General features: G+C 39.0%; 2 protein-coding genes across 4 annotated transcripts in view; one reads left to right on the top strand and one right to left on the bottom strand.

Moving 5' to 3' along the window:
• Positions 1-16,822, top strand: part of cmss1 (cms1 ribosomal small subunit homolog) — a 132,235-nt gene that overhangs the window by 72,480 nt on the left and 42,933 nt on the right. For 2 of the 3 annotated variants that reach the window (XM_088913812.1, XM_088913811.1), the window contains exon 2: positions 13,992-14,034. The exons of the other annotated variant lie outside the window; for it this stretch is intronic. In XM_088913812.1, the coding sequence (XP_088769938.1) occupies positions 13,992-14,034 (43 nt within the window). The remainder of the gene's footprint in view (positions 1-13,991; positions 14,035-16,822) is intronic. 3 annotated transcript variants of the gene reach the window in all.
• The window catches only part of filip1l (filamin A interacting protein 1-like), a 109,682-nt gene that overhangs the window by 70,041 nt on the left and 22,819 nt on the right, over positions 1-16,822 (bottom strand). The window lies entirely within an intron of this gene.

Raw genomic sequence — 16,822 nt, 5'->3', positions numbered from 1 at the left:
GGTAGAGGTAGTATTCAGTAATCCGACATTTTGTGGGAAGAAGCTGTCTCTGAATCTGGAGGTTTGTGCCTTTTTGCTCCTATAACGCTTACCAGAGGGCAGGGGAGAGAAAAGTGAGAAACCAGGATGACTGGTATCCTCAGCAATACTACCAGCCTTCCTGAGACAGCGAGTTGTAAAAATGTCCACAATAGAGGGGAGCTGTTCCCCAGTTATGGACTGGGCTAACCAGATCACCCCCTGTAATGCAGAATGCAAAATCATAGAATAGCTTAATCCAAATGAAAGAGATAACACGTCCCACTGTGAGCAGACTGGCCTCTGTTTGGCACTGCGCAGTGCTCACTTGTAGCAGGATGTGTGGGGCAAAGGTACAAGAAAGTGTGCAATTCAGACCAGGGGTCTTCAGAGGTGTCCCCCGATCATCTTGCCTTTGATAAATTTTGTTCTTTGAGATAAAACTACAGTGCACATCCATTGGACTGTCCAAGCTGCAGAATGACTTTAAAAGTCTAGGATTCTAAAAAGTTGTGTGAGGCAAAGTTCCCCTTTCCATTGGGAGACCATGTCTTGAGGTTCGGGGATGACATACTGAGTAATGGAGCTGTGGCTACCACACCCAATACATGCCACAACATTTCCACATTGCTTTAAAGGTCTGTGGACAAAAGAAGCCGATATATGTTTTCTAAGTGGAGTATTTAGAGTATTTTTTTTCCTCAATGTTTATAGACAGTGCAAAAATACTGTTCACTATAAAACACTAGTATAAAGATAGATTGTCTCATTGAAAAAGATTCTTAAGATCAAAAACAAGCCAAACTGAGCTTAGCTGAGGCGACCATTAATTCCTCACTGTCATACGTTTATGTTTTGTTTGTTTTTCATTTTAACCACACCGAATTGGAATGGACATTGTTTCTTCACATCTGGGCTCAAACCAACATATACTGCACAGGGGGAATGAGTACATGTACATGCTGCAGACTTCACAGGAAGGGCAGTGCCGGTGGGAAGCACGGTGCATCTCTTACTAGCATCACAAAATATGTCAGAAGGTCATTGGCGCTGATCTTCCAGCCCTCTCCTCCATCATTCCCGTGTTTTGCGTAAAGCAAAATCCGTCTCCTTCACACCCCTTGTTGAATAACTTCCAGTTATTCCCATCAGAACACAGATACCGACACCCCAACTCCAAAACCAACAGATTCAAGTTCCCATTCCTACCTGTAGCCACAGCGTTACTTAACACTTGACCTATTGTGTAAATATGTATGTATATGGTTGTTCCTGTCGGGTTTTTTTCTTCTGTCCGTCTGTACACCAACACTGCTGTTGTAAAACAACTTGCCCGCTCCTGGGATAATAAAGACACTCTCTCCTACAGTTCTTCTGAGAGCCCAGAGAGCCCTGGTTAATTAATCCCAACCAAGCCAATCATGTGCATGCTTCTAAAGAAACCTGTCACAGGTGGCAAGTGACAACACATTGCTTTTAAATTACAAATTGTCGATTAGCTAGCCTCATTTGTTGAAGCATAGATATTTTAAAAATCATACTACGTTTTACATATTTAGATACATCAGTGGTTTCTTTTGCTGTGTGGTAATTCTTTTTCACTCCTACCAATCAATCTTTGGCACAACCGGCACAGCGTTCAGTTTTTTTTAAGGAGGTACAGCTGAAATGAATATTGATCGGGCACACATACACTTTTCAATTTACGTATGTCCTCTGGAAAGCACACATGATACTGTGGGAAACATGACATTTCTTTAGAAAAACTGTAGACAATGCTAAAACCATTGCCTCCCAGAATATTCAAGGTTTAGCCACAGCAGCATATTCATAGGTTGTTGCAGTTCAGGCATGTACAGACAGCTGCCATGTGCTTTTAATATACAGTTAAGTGCTGCCAATATGTGACCTAATTGTAAATAATAGCCCCATTTGCATTCGCAGTTTACTTTTGATAAAAGACGTCATCTTTTGCATGCACATGCATGTACACAAAGAGCAAACACACCCCAGTGCACACGCATGCAAACTTGCACACACGCAGGCTTCTTCCTAGCAGCTGTTGAGAGCTGCATCGGTGGGATCTTGAAATAAATCATCTATCTTCGTGGTCAGACATCTTAGCAGACCAAAGTCACGGACAGTTTTGTCATGGGTTTTTCCATGTGGAAACATTCCGGTTGCTTGCGTAGTGAACAGCTGTCTCAATGAAACAGTTTCTATTATCTTAACAGGCAGCTGTTACAGAAGTATCTGAGAATTCCATGGATATAAACGCACATTGCCTTGAAGGTGATGGTTACCCTTTTTGATGGAAGGGATAATATACTACACCTAGAGGACTGCTGATCTATTCTCGATCCCTTCATTTCTGTTCAGATAGCATTACGTCAACACCTGTTTCACTCTGGGTGATGTCAGAGCAAAGAAGGTAGGTGACTTGTCAGGAGTTGTACTTTTCCCCTGAGGGTTGGTTTGAAAGTCATATTAAATCTATTTGTTTCTTCAAACACCTTTATACTTTTTGTTCTGACTTTGACATACAAATACTTTCCTAACTTAAATCTGAGAGAATAGTCCCCCATTGGCATGGTCTTTTATTAAGTGTCACTTAAGGTTTACAATATTTAATAATAAAAAAGCACTCCCTAATAAACTAAAACCATACCCTTAAAATTACCGACCATAAAGAAATTGTTGATGGGTTAATATTAAGTCATAAATCATTGCCTTTGGAAGTCGAGTAAGGAAATTCCCAGGCTTTAAAGAGGAGCAGGCAATATTTATAGATGTGTAAATATTACAGAAGTGAATTCTTTCTATACATTTTATAGTATGCGTGTTGGTTCCAAAGTCATGCCTAGACAATGAGTAATGTATGGTTAGTATCAACTGGTTGATGAACGGAAGCACTCCTTAAGTCCTAGAGCTACTTCTGTTCCCGTGAAGCCCTGTTAGTACTCCTGTGTACTCAACCACTGGTGCTCTGTTAAAGAAATCCTCAACGGCTAAAGAGATGGAAAACGATGTATGAAGATGTAAACTGTATGAATCAAGGTCACATTCTGTTAGAATATGCAATGTGCACACTTATGCAACCAAGGCATTAATTTTTTTTTTTTAATTATTTTTCCCTAAAAATGACCCATTAGTTTTTCACTTAAATATTGTTGATTACAAGATCTTATTAAAGGTGAAAAAAGGTCTGACATGATTTGTCTTGATTCCAGCTCTTACAGATGTATTAGCAAAATTTAGCTCAAGCTGAAATTTCAATAAAGGTGTGTAGACTTTTGATATAAACTATGTACTTTCTTCTAGAGGAAGAACGTCAAAGTCATGGAGTTTGATATGCCATTAGGAGTGAATCATCTTCATGAGTTCTCTGTCAGAATCAGTTAGCACCTCATGGTTCTTGGTCTCAAACTAGCAGAGAGGGGAATGGATATAAAAGAAACTTCAAAAAGCTGGATCTATCGCTTTATACTGAAGTGTATTAAGAAGTTGATTTCTTCTGGTACATTAGCAAGGAATATATATATTATGAACAGGATGCAATTGTATCTTGATACCACAGACTATGTGAAGCGGAGCTAGTTCGGATACGGTGACGTCATCGCCCTCACTGCGTGTAGCAGGGACCTCAGCTGCCTGGGCTGGGGGAGGTCTCCTTTAGCTCATGCGGCTGGTGCCCTGTTGCGTTACGCCGGAGACCCGGGTTCGCGCCCCAGGTGCTGCGGGACAGAATGGGTGGCGGAGGGCACGAGCCCGCGCGGAACCGCGATGATCACATATGGAGCAGGTAGTTGGGAGGAAACTAAATCCAAAGGTAACTATTGGAGATCTCCAGTACACAGTGTCAAAAACCTCCATTAGAAGTAGTCTGCATGAATCTGGCATTCATAGGTCTGTTGCAAGGAAAAAGCTTATTCTGAGGACATAGCACAAAAAGATGCCACTCAAAGTTGACAAACATCATTTGAATGAAACTTGCAACAGTGTTGCGGTCAGGTGGGCAGATGAAATGAAAATTGATTTTTTTTGACATGCTCATCAACGTTATATTAGCCATAAAAAAAGACGGAGCTCATGTTGAAAAGACACTTATGACCACTGTCAAACATGGCAGGAGGTATGTTATATTTTGGGGTTGTTCTGTATTTGTGGGTCCTGGAGCCCTTGTCAGGATAGGGAAATAACGTGAACTCCAACACTACCATTTTGGCCAAAGATCTGGATATTTCTTCCACGAAGGCTCAAGTTTGCCGAAAATGGACATTCCAACATATGAGTGATCCCACGCAATACAAGCAAAATTGAAGAAGGAATAGTTAACTGGTTACAAAGTAAATGTTCTGAGCTGGCTAGTTCAATTTCCAGACCTTCATCCAATTTAACTTTGTATGTGATTCTAACTCATGGTGGCCATTCCTTAACAGAACCCAAAGTCAAATGACAAATATGCTGTGGTATTAAAATACTGTATAATGTCTTTTTTATTTGTGTAAATCTTTCTATTTTTTTAATATTTGTTGTTCCTATTTCATCAGGGTTATGAATAAATTTGGAAGGCACAGCAGATACCCCTGAATTATAGATGTCCAAAGTTTGTCAAGGTCTTCCTTACGCACCTCTTCGTGATATCCAAGTCGTTATCCTGTTGGATCCTCTGTAACAGATCCATTGTGGAGGATAACAGCACGCATATCATGATGCATGTAGTATCCTTATAATTTAAGGAATTTTAGGAATTGTTTTTTCCTACGCTCCAGATTTATTTTTCAGTTTGAGTGCCATGCTCCCTTTGATCACAGACAAGCTCCATGCTAGAGTGCAGCCGACGTGTGAAATGGACTGTAAATTATTTTCAACAATAAACGCTGAAACCACCCTGACCTCAGTCGTCAGACTCTAGCACACTGGTGATACTGCAGTATGTGCCTGGACAGATCTCCTGACAATTGTCAGCATGTGTACTGTGGAATAAGTTTGGTTAATTCCTGAAAAGTTGCTGAAAAGTTCAAAAAATGAAACTTTTGGTAGTTGGGCCTCCTTCAGGTGTGAGTCATGGAAGGGGACAGGCAAATATCCAAACAAAGGGAGAGCTGGAGGAGAGGTGAGAACGAATCCCCCAGATGTCCCATTATTTGAATACTTACTGGCTTTGTGCTGAGTCTTATCAGCTCTCTTTTCTTCTCTTGTGTTTCTTATATCCCTACTACTTTCCTCTTTCTTCTTGTTACCTTCCTTGCTCTCCCTTACACTTTAAAATGGCTCATCTGCTGAAACATTGTTTCTGCTTTCTTCATTTCAGTGCTTAATATACCTTTACTTGTTCCTTTGCTGCTACCACATGCTGAAGCATATTAAACATACTTATTGAGTCAGATGGGAAGATTTGTCTGCATATTCTGGCACCACCAATTCAGATTTACAAGTGTCTTGAGAATGTGCACAACTTTCACAACCTTGGATGTGCAGAAGGCTGCTATTGGCAAATCCAGCATGGTCTGAAATCTGCAAGTCTCCAGGTGCTGAGGAAACAGTTGTTTGGGGATCATTGAGAACAATTTAAGAACATTAAAACTGAAGCCAAACTCTTGGTCATTCTTACATTACTGTACCGGGCTGAAACACAGATAACATACAGAAGTCCTTTAAAAGGTCATATCACCAAGAAATTGGAAGACAGGTGTACTAGCATCAGTGTTCTGTCCCAACATGACCTCACAAGCATTGAAAGTATGATCATTAGCCATCAGTCTTCCAGGGAAGGTTCTCTGCTCCCAGCTTAGCCGAGGCAAAAGTACTTTAACCTCTGACGCACTTAGAAATAGGGGATTTCTGGATGTGTTTCTCGTATGCCTTCTGTACGTGACGGTTTCTTGGCAGCGATGAAAAAATGTAAATTTGTGTTTTCAACATTTTTATAGTATACTTTGGTTGTAATACTAACACCAACTATGGAAATACTGAATAAATATTTCCTATATCTGGATCCATCACAGTTCTGTAAATGTTTACTAATTTGTTTCCAGTAAGAATGTGTTTTATGTATTGTGAAAGCCTGATGATGCAATTGCGTATAAATAATAACAGTTCTTATTTTTTTCCTGACATGGTTTTCTGGTGACCGGAGATAGCCAGTTTTGTGGGCACAAGAGAAAAGTGTGGAGACAAGAAAACAAGTGTATTTTCCTTTCTGTGCTGTAGGTGTGATGTAATTACATAAACCTGGTTGTGCCTTTTCCACCTGGCGAGAGGCTGTATCTTCTCGCCCCAAGGTATCCAGCCATCTGGCCAAAATTTAAGGCAATTTCTCCCACAAGACACCGTTGTGCTTACAGATAAAAGAAAAGCGCAACAGCAGAAAGATTTTTAGGATTTTTTGGTCCGAGTCCTAACTGGTGTAGTTTCCTTGGTGCGCAAGGTATGTGATGAAAGGCCAAATTGAAATAATATCCGTGTCGGGCTTTCATAAGCAATTTTGTTAGGAGCTTTTCCTAAATGTGTTATTTAGTTTTGCGAGAGAGTAGGCGTGCCAATGTCACATGATCCTTTCCTTTCAGGAAAGAGGGTGATGTTCCCTAGTATTTCATTCTGCAGAAAGGATTTACTCTTTGATTCTCAGTCTTGGCATCTCGTTTTGCAACTCCATAAAGTGTGTTTGAAATGTTACAAAAAAGGTTGCAGTATCCATAGCTCCAGGCTACTTTGTGAGATTCAACCGTAAATTGAAGAAATAAGCTGACTGCATTCGTTCTGTCATTTGTTCGTATATAGAAAGCCAAAGAGTATGCATTGTAGTTCTTTCTTTTCAAAGGATATCTTTTCAGTGGGAATAAATGAATTTATTATTTGTTTCTTTGAAACTAAAGTAGTGTTACTAGCTAGATATATTAATTCATGATTAATGCTTTGTTTATGTGGTACTTTTCATGCCTGAGCCGTTGAAGTCCCTCACCCTCCTACATGATATGTGGAAGCTGTCATTTGCCAGCAGCCCCAGTGCACAGCAGATCAGGTGGAAAAGTGGGAAGTCTCCTCTTAAACATGTTCAAGGCTTCTGTTCTCTTGTTGATTTTCCTTGTGCTCCACAGGCCCCCTTTTTGAGAAATTCTAATGCGTGAACCAGCTATTGTGCTGCTGTCAACGCCTGTGTTGTTCATCCTCTGCGGAATGCCAGCCTACTGTACCAGCTATGTACCAGAATGTATTTGCGTCTCCAAGCATTTCTTAACTCGTATTCCTTTGTTTCTTTCTTTGGCTGTAAAATCTTCAGACCAGTTGACAGTGTCTACAAAGTGCTTATATTTGTGGCATGAGTTTAGTGATCTCCATTTAAGTCTCTCTGTTTTCCTCTCTCAAATTTGTGGTTTTGTTTTTCGATTTTTTAAAGTTTTACTTGCACCTCTTAATTTAACATATCTGCATTTGGACTGTTTCTCTGTCGTTAACTTACAGCCTCTAACTCAGCTGGTTCAATTTAGAACAATAATTTCTTCTGCAATATGAGTCTAAAAGACTTTACCCACCAGTACACTAGATGGTGTTTTCTGTTATATGTCAAATCTCCAGTTATTTTGGATTTTAAATCCCATGCGGTTTGGAATTGTCACTTCTGCTTTTCAGGCTGTAAACTCTACACCATAGACTATGTACACGATGGGCACGCTTTCTCCAGAACCCCCTCCTGTCTGAACAGTTCACCTTTTTGATGTGGTGCAGGCTCTGAAGACTGTTATAGGAGACGTGCCACTGAGGAGATGTGGTACAGCTGTCACTCACAGTACAGCAATCATGCAGGTGACTAGTGTGCCCTGCTTTTGCACTGAAAGTTCAGTGGATCCTCTCTGACTCCAGTTCACTCAACTTTGGCTAATGCTGACGGCCCAGGTTCAAATTGGTGCTGCTCACTTTAAACTTTATTTGCACTTCCCTATAAAGTAAAAGCTTACTTTTCCAAATGGCAATATAAGACCCATTTTGTAATTGTAATTTTTTTTTGAAATGGTGATTTTTTGCGGAAAATCTAGACAGTACCAATAAAACATGCGAGAGCTTCTGTGAAAAAGAAAACTAATGTCTCCAAAACACAGACATGAAGACCTTTTTGCTCTTTATACCTAAGCTATTTAGTAGACCTCCTCCAGGGGTTTGTTTGAAATCTGCTAATAGAGTGGTATTTAAGGAAGGCCAATCCTGACGCCACTTTTATTTCAAACAGGTTTTGGGAGCCTACCATCTTCATTGAGGCATATTGTTTTATTAAGATATTGTAAAAAAAGAAACAAAGCACAAAAAGCGAAAATAGATGGCTTCCTGCTGAGAAACAAAATAAATGAAACCATATTATTGCTAATCATTCTGGAGGTCAGGCTGCTTTGACGACTTTGTTCCACTGAGTAATGGCTGAGCTATGCGGTGCCAGAAGAACTGACCGAGGAGCATCCATTAATTGCATTTTCTGCTTTCTGCTTTTGAAGGATTTGAAGGCCATGATAAGACGTATGCTTTCAAACACCTGGTTTAAACACCTCTTGTTCTTTGCTAGACAGTGCGTTAAAGAGTTAGCACCAGAAAATAAATGAGCAGAACAAACTTTGACTGCCAGTATACATTAGTAACAAATTCTTTTTAGTTTTAGTTTAGTATCGGTTCTTTTAGCTGCAAAATGATGCGACTTATAAAATGATAATGAACAGTACTTTTGAAAAAGAAGTAGTTTCCAAAAACCCTGTGCTGTATGGATAAACGTTTTGCTGAAGAATATTCTGAGAAGAGAGTGACAGCTCTTCTGTTTTTAACTCGTTGGCTTATTCATGGTCCTGGTAGCCATAGCCTCTTTCTCTGTTCCCAGGGATTGGTTTTTTAGCGCTTATAATTGTTTGTTTTATTTTGCTTACGTCATTCTGAGCATGATTAAAGACTGTGGCTTGACAATTTAAATCCCCCTACAGTTGAAAGTAAGAATGAAACTGAATTTAACAAAAGCTTCCAAGTCTTCAGAAAAAGCTTAAAGGAAAGTTGACTTCTTTAAAAGGACTGTAGGAATTCTTACAACATTTAACCACTTTAACCTTTTCTTAAAAAATACCCTCATTAAATTTTCTGTTCATTGTGAAATAAATTATGTGGTTGGAGCTCAGTTTGATCTATGTTGGCTTGATAGAAGCTGGATAACAGATTTTATAAAAAGTTCAAAGAACTCCTTATTTCTTAAGTTACCTATACACTTGACTGATTAATTTAATAACTATAAATAATTCCAAAAATATTGTTTTCACCATTTAAGTGAACATATTCAACCGTATGCATTCTTTTCTGTGCATTTTTTCTGTAATGTGCAAAACAGAGCACTTTTTTAACCACCATTAATGCAGCCAGTTTCTTCTTGTCACCTGAGAAAATAAAGCAACAGAGCTCAGTGACTGAAGTCAAGGTTTTATCACTCAAATTCACTTTCATTCTTAACCTCTGTTTAAGTAGTGTTTGGATTTGTAAGGGTTTATGGTGATTTTAACCAAAATATGCACATAACAGAACGTGTGACTTTTTGTTGTATCAGGATGTGATTGAGACCATCAATCTCTTGTGCTTGTCTTGGAATATTTAGTGTTAAGCTCAAAGACATGCCTGGACAATAGTAGGTTTCATTTTTTTTCTAATTAATAATAACGGCTTGCATTTGTGTGATTTTTGTCCCTTCCCAAAGAGGTTCAAATAAAGGGGGGACCTACTTTATTCACCACTGAAATGCAGCACATAACTGGGTGAAGAGCACCAGTGGGTATCGCCCGCTATCAGAGGTGCAATTTTACCAGAACACTGAGAGCTTTAATGACCAAGCTGTCAGGACCTCAGACTGACTTAACTTCTCAGGAGAAGGACAGCCCCTCCAAAGCACAATGTCTGCAGTCACCATACTGGGGCATTGGTATGGAAATTCTGGTCCAGAGGAGAGTGTTGGTCCACAAATACCACCTGGTTTTCTTTAGAACTGTTCTGTCCCACTAGTGATTAGTCCCAACCTATCATATTGAGAACTGATGATATCAGACAATGAGGTGGTAAAGTTGCTGTCAAGTATACAGCTGCCTAACTCTAACATCAGTTTTGTTAATTGTTTATTTGTCAGCTGGTTTGAATAATAGTGTTCTGGCCATACTGGATAGCAACTATTTGTGAATAAAAACTCATCCAGCTGTTTGCAGTACAAGAGCTATATTAGGACTTAAAAAGCTGCTTTATTTTTTTTTTGTATTTTAGTTTATGCTTCGAGATCATGTGGAACTTTGTTTCACAGCTTGGTTGATACCATCTGGAATGAGAATGAAGTCAGTGTTTTATAATGACTATTGGAATACAAGGTCTTGAAAGTATTTTAGCAGTTTTATTAAGTTAGCAGGAGATTTGTTGGGTTTTAAGGTACACGTATGCTAAGAGCAATTTATAAATAAAGTTCTGCAGCTTTGAAGATGAAGAGTCTGCAGTGCATCCTCCCACATTTTATAGCACTTCTGTCATCTCTCTTTCTACTGTTCCAGTTTTGTTTCACAAAGAACTGATCTGCGTGGTTTGGCTTGCTGAGTTAAGTAGTGTTCCAAACATCCAATTTAAAGACTGAAAAAATATTTGGTTTTCCCAGAAAAAAATGGCTTTCAAATGCATAATTAATTCTACTATGGTTGTACAAGATACCCCACCATTCAAAGGCTATGAAACCAATTGCTTCTTTTTGGTGCAACTGATTATTCATATACGTCCTCACATTCTTTGTGTAGAATGTGCACTGCACAAAATGGCTTAAAATCATGTTGAAAAATTAAACTGTCATTTTTCTGTCTAGAAAATAGCATACATGGTAGTTTACATTTTAGAGCAAAATCATTTGTTTTAAAATGCAAAAAAATTAATCAAGCTAGGCATTCTTACTTGACCACCCCACGCCCCTACCCACTTGTGTTTCAGAGCCAAGATGAAAAGCCACACAGCTTTTATTTATAGAAATTGAGCCCTCATTTTCTGATAGATAATAACAGAGAAGCACAAACAGGCACCAGTTTGTCTGCATTAGCTCATGTGTTCTGGATAGCTCTTCAGTGAACCCTGGAAACTTGTGAAATTCCACTGTTCTTTGCTGATTTCTCAGTTTGTATGCAATGTGAAGGGTTACCCTGCTCCAAAGAGTCCAACATTTCCAAACTCCACCTGGCTACTCTTTCATAGCCCCTTGAAACATTTCAGTCTGCAGCTTCATGTCAGTGTTTTTTTTCCTGTTTAAGTAATACTTCAATGGCCTTTATTTTATAGTTTCCACAATCTTTGCATACTTTTCTGTGGTTTATCTAAATTGCTCCCCAAAAGATATGAAGTATTCATTCAGTAACAAAAATTGCAAAGCTGTTCTTTGATTTCTTATCCTCACTCGTAACTCAAATTAAATGATTGCTATTCTAAAATGTACCAGTACATGAACACGCTGCTCTAGATCATGACATCAGAGTGTGATTAAGGGCCATATCATCAATTTTGTCCATATCGTGTCCTGGGATAGGCCCCCTACGACCCTGTATTGGATCGAAAGTGGTTAGAAAATGGATGGATGTCCATCAACAAGCCCGTATTGCCTTAGGATGTGAAAACATCCTTTGCAGATGCATTTCCACGTTCTGAAATTTCATCTGAAATGTCTTCACTGCAGCAGCTGGTATCCTAACCCAGATTAAACTGCTGAATTTGTACTGAAGCACTGACATTTGTAATGTTGACCTTTAAAATAAAAACACTATGATAGCCATGTCCTCCAAGGCTGACATACAGTACTGTAGCTACAGACCATTATCTGCTGTTGGATTCAGTGGGATCCTGTTGCTTAATCACCGTGCCAATTGTGCTCCTTCCGTCTGCAGCTGCTTGCGTGATAGTGGCATTGTGGCTTGGCACTTGTTTGTTTTAAGGAAAGAAGATTGTGACTTCTGAAGGAGTAGCTCAGTTTTAACTGCCCAAACGCCTGACAGCTGTTGAAAGCAAGTATCTACTGCAGGAGTGTCAGTCTCTTGTCTCTTGGCTTGTTATGCATGCTCCCTACATGTCAGAGTGCCGTTTCTCCCGAATTGTGATTGGGCTGACCAAGCCGTCGAGTGTGAAAGATGATAACACTGAGTGTGGGCTGAAGATAATTCTACAGTTCTCTCCAAAATAGTCAACGCTGGGCACTGTCCTAGAATTTGTCAAAGGTGAGGTTTGTGGAGACTTCATTCTTGTTTCCTCGGAGAACAAAAAAGGAAAATAAATCTATAAAATGAAAAAAAGGTTTTCAAGTAGTATCAAAACGTATTTGAAAGGAGGCATTTAAAAAGCAGAGTATAGCCTTGTATACATTATGTTTTACGTCCTTAATTTGGGCACCCCAGTCACCAGCGAAGCTGCTGTTGTCATGTGCTTTAGTAGGGGTATCATTTGAAAGTTTTTTCTTGATTTCATATGTGGAGAAAACAAATTATACTTCATTTTTTATTCTTCTATAATTATACCTATTCTGCCTGAGATTCTGCGTGCCTTTGTTTCTGTTGAGAGCACTTTTTTCATTAATGTTATTTAAATTCATATTACTTAAGAGTCAGAACCCAGTTTGTTATATGCTGGTCTGCACTTCTTATTGTCTGTTCATGTCAGTACATGGTTCACTGTTTTAATACGGACCATGTGCACACAGTATTAGTTTAATAGAAAGTTGTATTAGTTCATGTATTTCATTGCTTTGGACTTTCTGACAGTTGTCGTAAAGTATTCTCTTTTTAATAGTCAGAGAGAGACCATTAAAGAAAAAGGTTAAAAGGGGAAGATGCAGGTGTCTTCCTGCCTGCAGGCTGTTTCAGTATAGAGAGCTGCCCCCAGCTCTCTTGTTAAATCAGACATTCCTACAGGCTTACATCAGCGTTCTGTGGACATGATTGATACTGCTAGAACAGAGGGAATCTGACAGCAGTGCACGCATGTACAGTTTACCTGTGGCTTATCTCAATCCAGGAGGCTGGCTTTAGTGTGTAATCTGTGAGTCATGCAGTAAAGTGCTGCCATAGTTTTATTTGTTCCTTCTGCGTAGATTGATCATGCTTACCTAAGCCCTAAACACTGACTACCTACTGCCAATTCTGATAACTTGATGCTTCTGTTCCACTGGTAAAGGAAAAGAAAATATATATATATATCACACCTTATATTCTGGTAAAGAAAATATAGTTTTGAATTCATCATGATTTCTCCTTTTTCATTTCTTTTATTTGTGTTTCTTTTAACACAGCATATGCATTGTTTCTATTTATTAAATAAACAGCTGAAACAGAGAATTTAATAGCTGAAACCAAAAATTAAATAGCTGAATTACATGCATTTATCTATCAGCTGTTAATGCTTAATAGACATGTTTGCAGAGTTGTAAAATATTTTTAATATTATATCACTCCCTTGTTTTTCTACCAGGTAAGCGTTTGGGGTAGATAACAGTAGATACCCTTTAACATTACAACTGTCTACTTGTTGTGTTATTCAACAGGCAAAACATTACACAATTTCACAAATCATCTTATTGTAGATTAATACTAGATGATAAAAAGCAACTACTTTAAACTGTGTTCAGTCTGTTTTTAGATACCTGATGACTGTTTTGCTGTGGTGATTTTTAATGAACTTGCATAGATTTATTACTTCGTGATTGTTTAATACAGCTTTTAAAAGGCTGTACTTAGGAACATGCTAAACTAGTATATAGGGGAACTGAGGAAGTAATTTCAAAATCACAATAATTTGCTTTGGAAAGAAGATAAATGTACAAGTCAGACATTCCTTTTTATATAAGGACTGGGCAACTAACATTACGCATAAGAAAATCGGTTGAAATCTAAAGATAATATATGTGGTCAGTTGTGTATAATGACACTTCAAGTTCCCTTCTTTTTTTCTTCTTTTAGGTAAGTTATCTCCCATGGAATTTTGAAAGCGAAGTTTCAGAAGGTACAGTACAGTATGTCATTATTCCCTGTTGCTCCATTTAATAAGAGAGAGAGTGGATAAAATGTTCTTTGTGTTCACTGATATTTGGAATCATGTTCTGTTTATCCCGTTTTTGTGCAGGGTGTCTCAGGACTATGTGTGCCTCAGATACACAAACATTCAAAGCTCCTCTGCACAGACCTGCCTGATCAGTTATATCTTTTTGTCATGTGGCAAGCAAAATAATACATGCCTCTTAATTTTAAAATAAAAGACAAGGAAATGCTTGTCATGTTCTTATAATCTTCAGAATTAGTTTTGAATTTTTTTTAATCTTTTTTTTAAAACACACTGCAGCTTTAAAGTGTTTCCCGCATGATTTAAGGTTTTGAAATGAGTTGTCTTAGCTATTCTTACACATAAAGCTGTGCTTTGACAGAATTAATTCTCCAAATATATGTTCCCTCGGTCTCAAAGGATGCAGAAATGGGTCTTTTTCATCAAATAATCACAACCTTTTTCAAAAAAACAAACATAAACCTTCGTTTTATCTGAAAGATATAAAATGATGAATGATCTGCTTCTTCTTGTCACGTCAAGTCATTTCAACCTCCTGCTTAAAAAGTGCCCGGAAGCTCTTTTATATAAATGGTACGACATGAACCATCTGTTTTCTGTAAAGACACAGGATTTAAAAGGAGGTGTCTCTGGACAGACATTTGTGTTGATGTTCCCTTCCCCTCACTTTTAGTCCTTGAAACAATTGCTTACCATTTATGAATAACATTTATGAAGTCATTTTCATCTTCTGAGGGGACGTCTGAAGAACTTTAAAGGTCTTTCTCTAAGGGCTACCATGTGGGTCGAAACCCAAAAGACACCTGCATTTAAAATTTGGTTTAACAATCTAGAGATTTCGTGTTTTATTTCTGTCTGTGCCACTTTCCTGCTTGGTGGATGTGGTGGTGTAGGAAACCCACTGGGTACAGTGACTTCTTTGCCTAGTTGGTTTCCTCAAGTGTTATTGAAGCGCCTGACCTCCAGCTGGCTCTGGAGCCCTATTGTTTCTATGGGAGTTTCCAGTGTAAATGGAGACTACAGATGAGGGATGGAGTGTTATCCAGATGTGGCAGTCGGAGGGCAGGGTGTTGCTGCAAAATGAAAGATGCTCTGGTGCTCATCCTCATCATTACCTTCACTTGCATTCTTAACACACAGTTACTGCTCTCCTTTAATAATAATAATAATAATAATAATAATAATAGCTTACACTTATATAGCGCTTTTCTGGACACTCCACTCAAAGCGCTTTACAGGTAATGGGATCCCCTCCACCACCACCAGTGTGCAGCATCCACCTGGATGATGCGATGGCAGCCATAGTGCGCCGGAACGCTCACCACACATCAGCTATCAGTGGGGAGGAGAGCAGAGTAATGAAACCAGTTCATAGATGGGGATTATTAGGAGGCCATGATTGGTAAGGGCCAATGGGAAATTTGGCCAGGACGCCGGGGTTACACCCCTACTCTTTTCGAGAAGACCACGGAGAGTCATGACCTCGGTTTTACGTCTCATCCAAGGGATGATTACTGTATAGTGTCACTGTCACTATACTGGGGCATTATGACCCACACAGACCGCAGGGTGAGCGCCCCCTGCTGGCTCCACTAACACCTCTTCCAGCAGCAACCTTAGTTTTTCCCAGGAGGTCTCCATCCAGGTACTGGCCAGGCTCACACCTGCTGAGCTTCAATGGGCTGCCAGTTGTGAGTTGCAGAGCAATATGGCTGCTGGCCTCAACGTTTATTCTGCGCATTTGCTTTAAAGTACCGTGTTATGATTGCTGTACACTGTTACTGGTGACAAATATCAGATATGGTTTGAGATTTTGTCAAGTCTACATGATGTCATTTATTTAAACTCCTAGGTGTCACTTAAAGGATCCTATGAATCTAAGCTCCCCTCCAGAGCTTAAAGCACATACAGTATCACCTGCTACAAGTACAGAGTACAGTACAGAGTTCTCATTTTCCCATTTCATGAACGTTTGGGTGACATCCTTGGATCCACTAGCTACCAACTACCAGTTGGGCTATATGGGCAGAATGGCCTCCATTTATTTGTAACTGGTCCTGTGCCATACTCTTATTTTCTTATTGTCCCAAACCTGGCTACAAAAAGAATCTGCTTCAGCTAGGAACAATACAGAAACCTGATTCAAACAAGACTGTACAAGTATGTTTGTCCAGCTTGTGTCTTGCAGCAGTATCCTTTTTGAATAAAGTGAGACTTGTAAGAGAAACAGCTGGAATTTTAACTTAAAAAAATAGTCTGTTTTGGGTTTTTGATTTGTTTTCTTATCACTTGCTGTGGAAAAAAAAGGTGAATCGATGGATTATCAACTGATGAAGTGTGGCAGGTATTAGAAGCAAACAGTTTATATTCAGCAAATTTCAGTGTGAAAAATGAAGAAGTGTGTCAAATTTTAAAAGTTACCAAATACTCCATTTCTATTTATTTTGGGGAATAATTCTGAATGCTTTTTTATTGATGGAGTGAGTGTAATGGGATGTCTAATATGGTTCTTATCTTAACAATGGCGGCTGATGTAATTTGTTGTTCTATCGCATTGTGGTTTTTAGTCCTTGTGGGAGGAAAGTTTTAGAAACATGAGACAGATTTAGAAAATGCCAGTGCCAATCACACTGTTTATACATGTCAACCAGGATATTGCTCCAAAAAATTATTTGAGGCCTGCACAACATGCAGTAAATGTGATAACACTGTGAGCTATAATGGATAAGTA

The sequence above is a fragment of the Atractosteus spatula genome, chromosome 4 (genome assembly GCF_055471065.1).
Source record: "Atractosteus spatula isolate fAtrSpa1 chromosome 4, fAtrSpa1.hap1, whole genome shotgun sequence".
Taxonomy (NCBI): domain Eukaryota; kingdom Metazoa; phylum Chordata; class Actinopteri; order Semionotiformes; family Lepisosteidae; genus Atractosteus; species Atractosteus spatula.
Note: the sequence above shows the minus strand (reverse complement) of the source record. Positions and strands in the feature narration are given on the sequence as shown.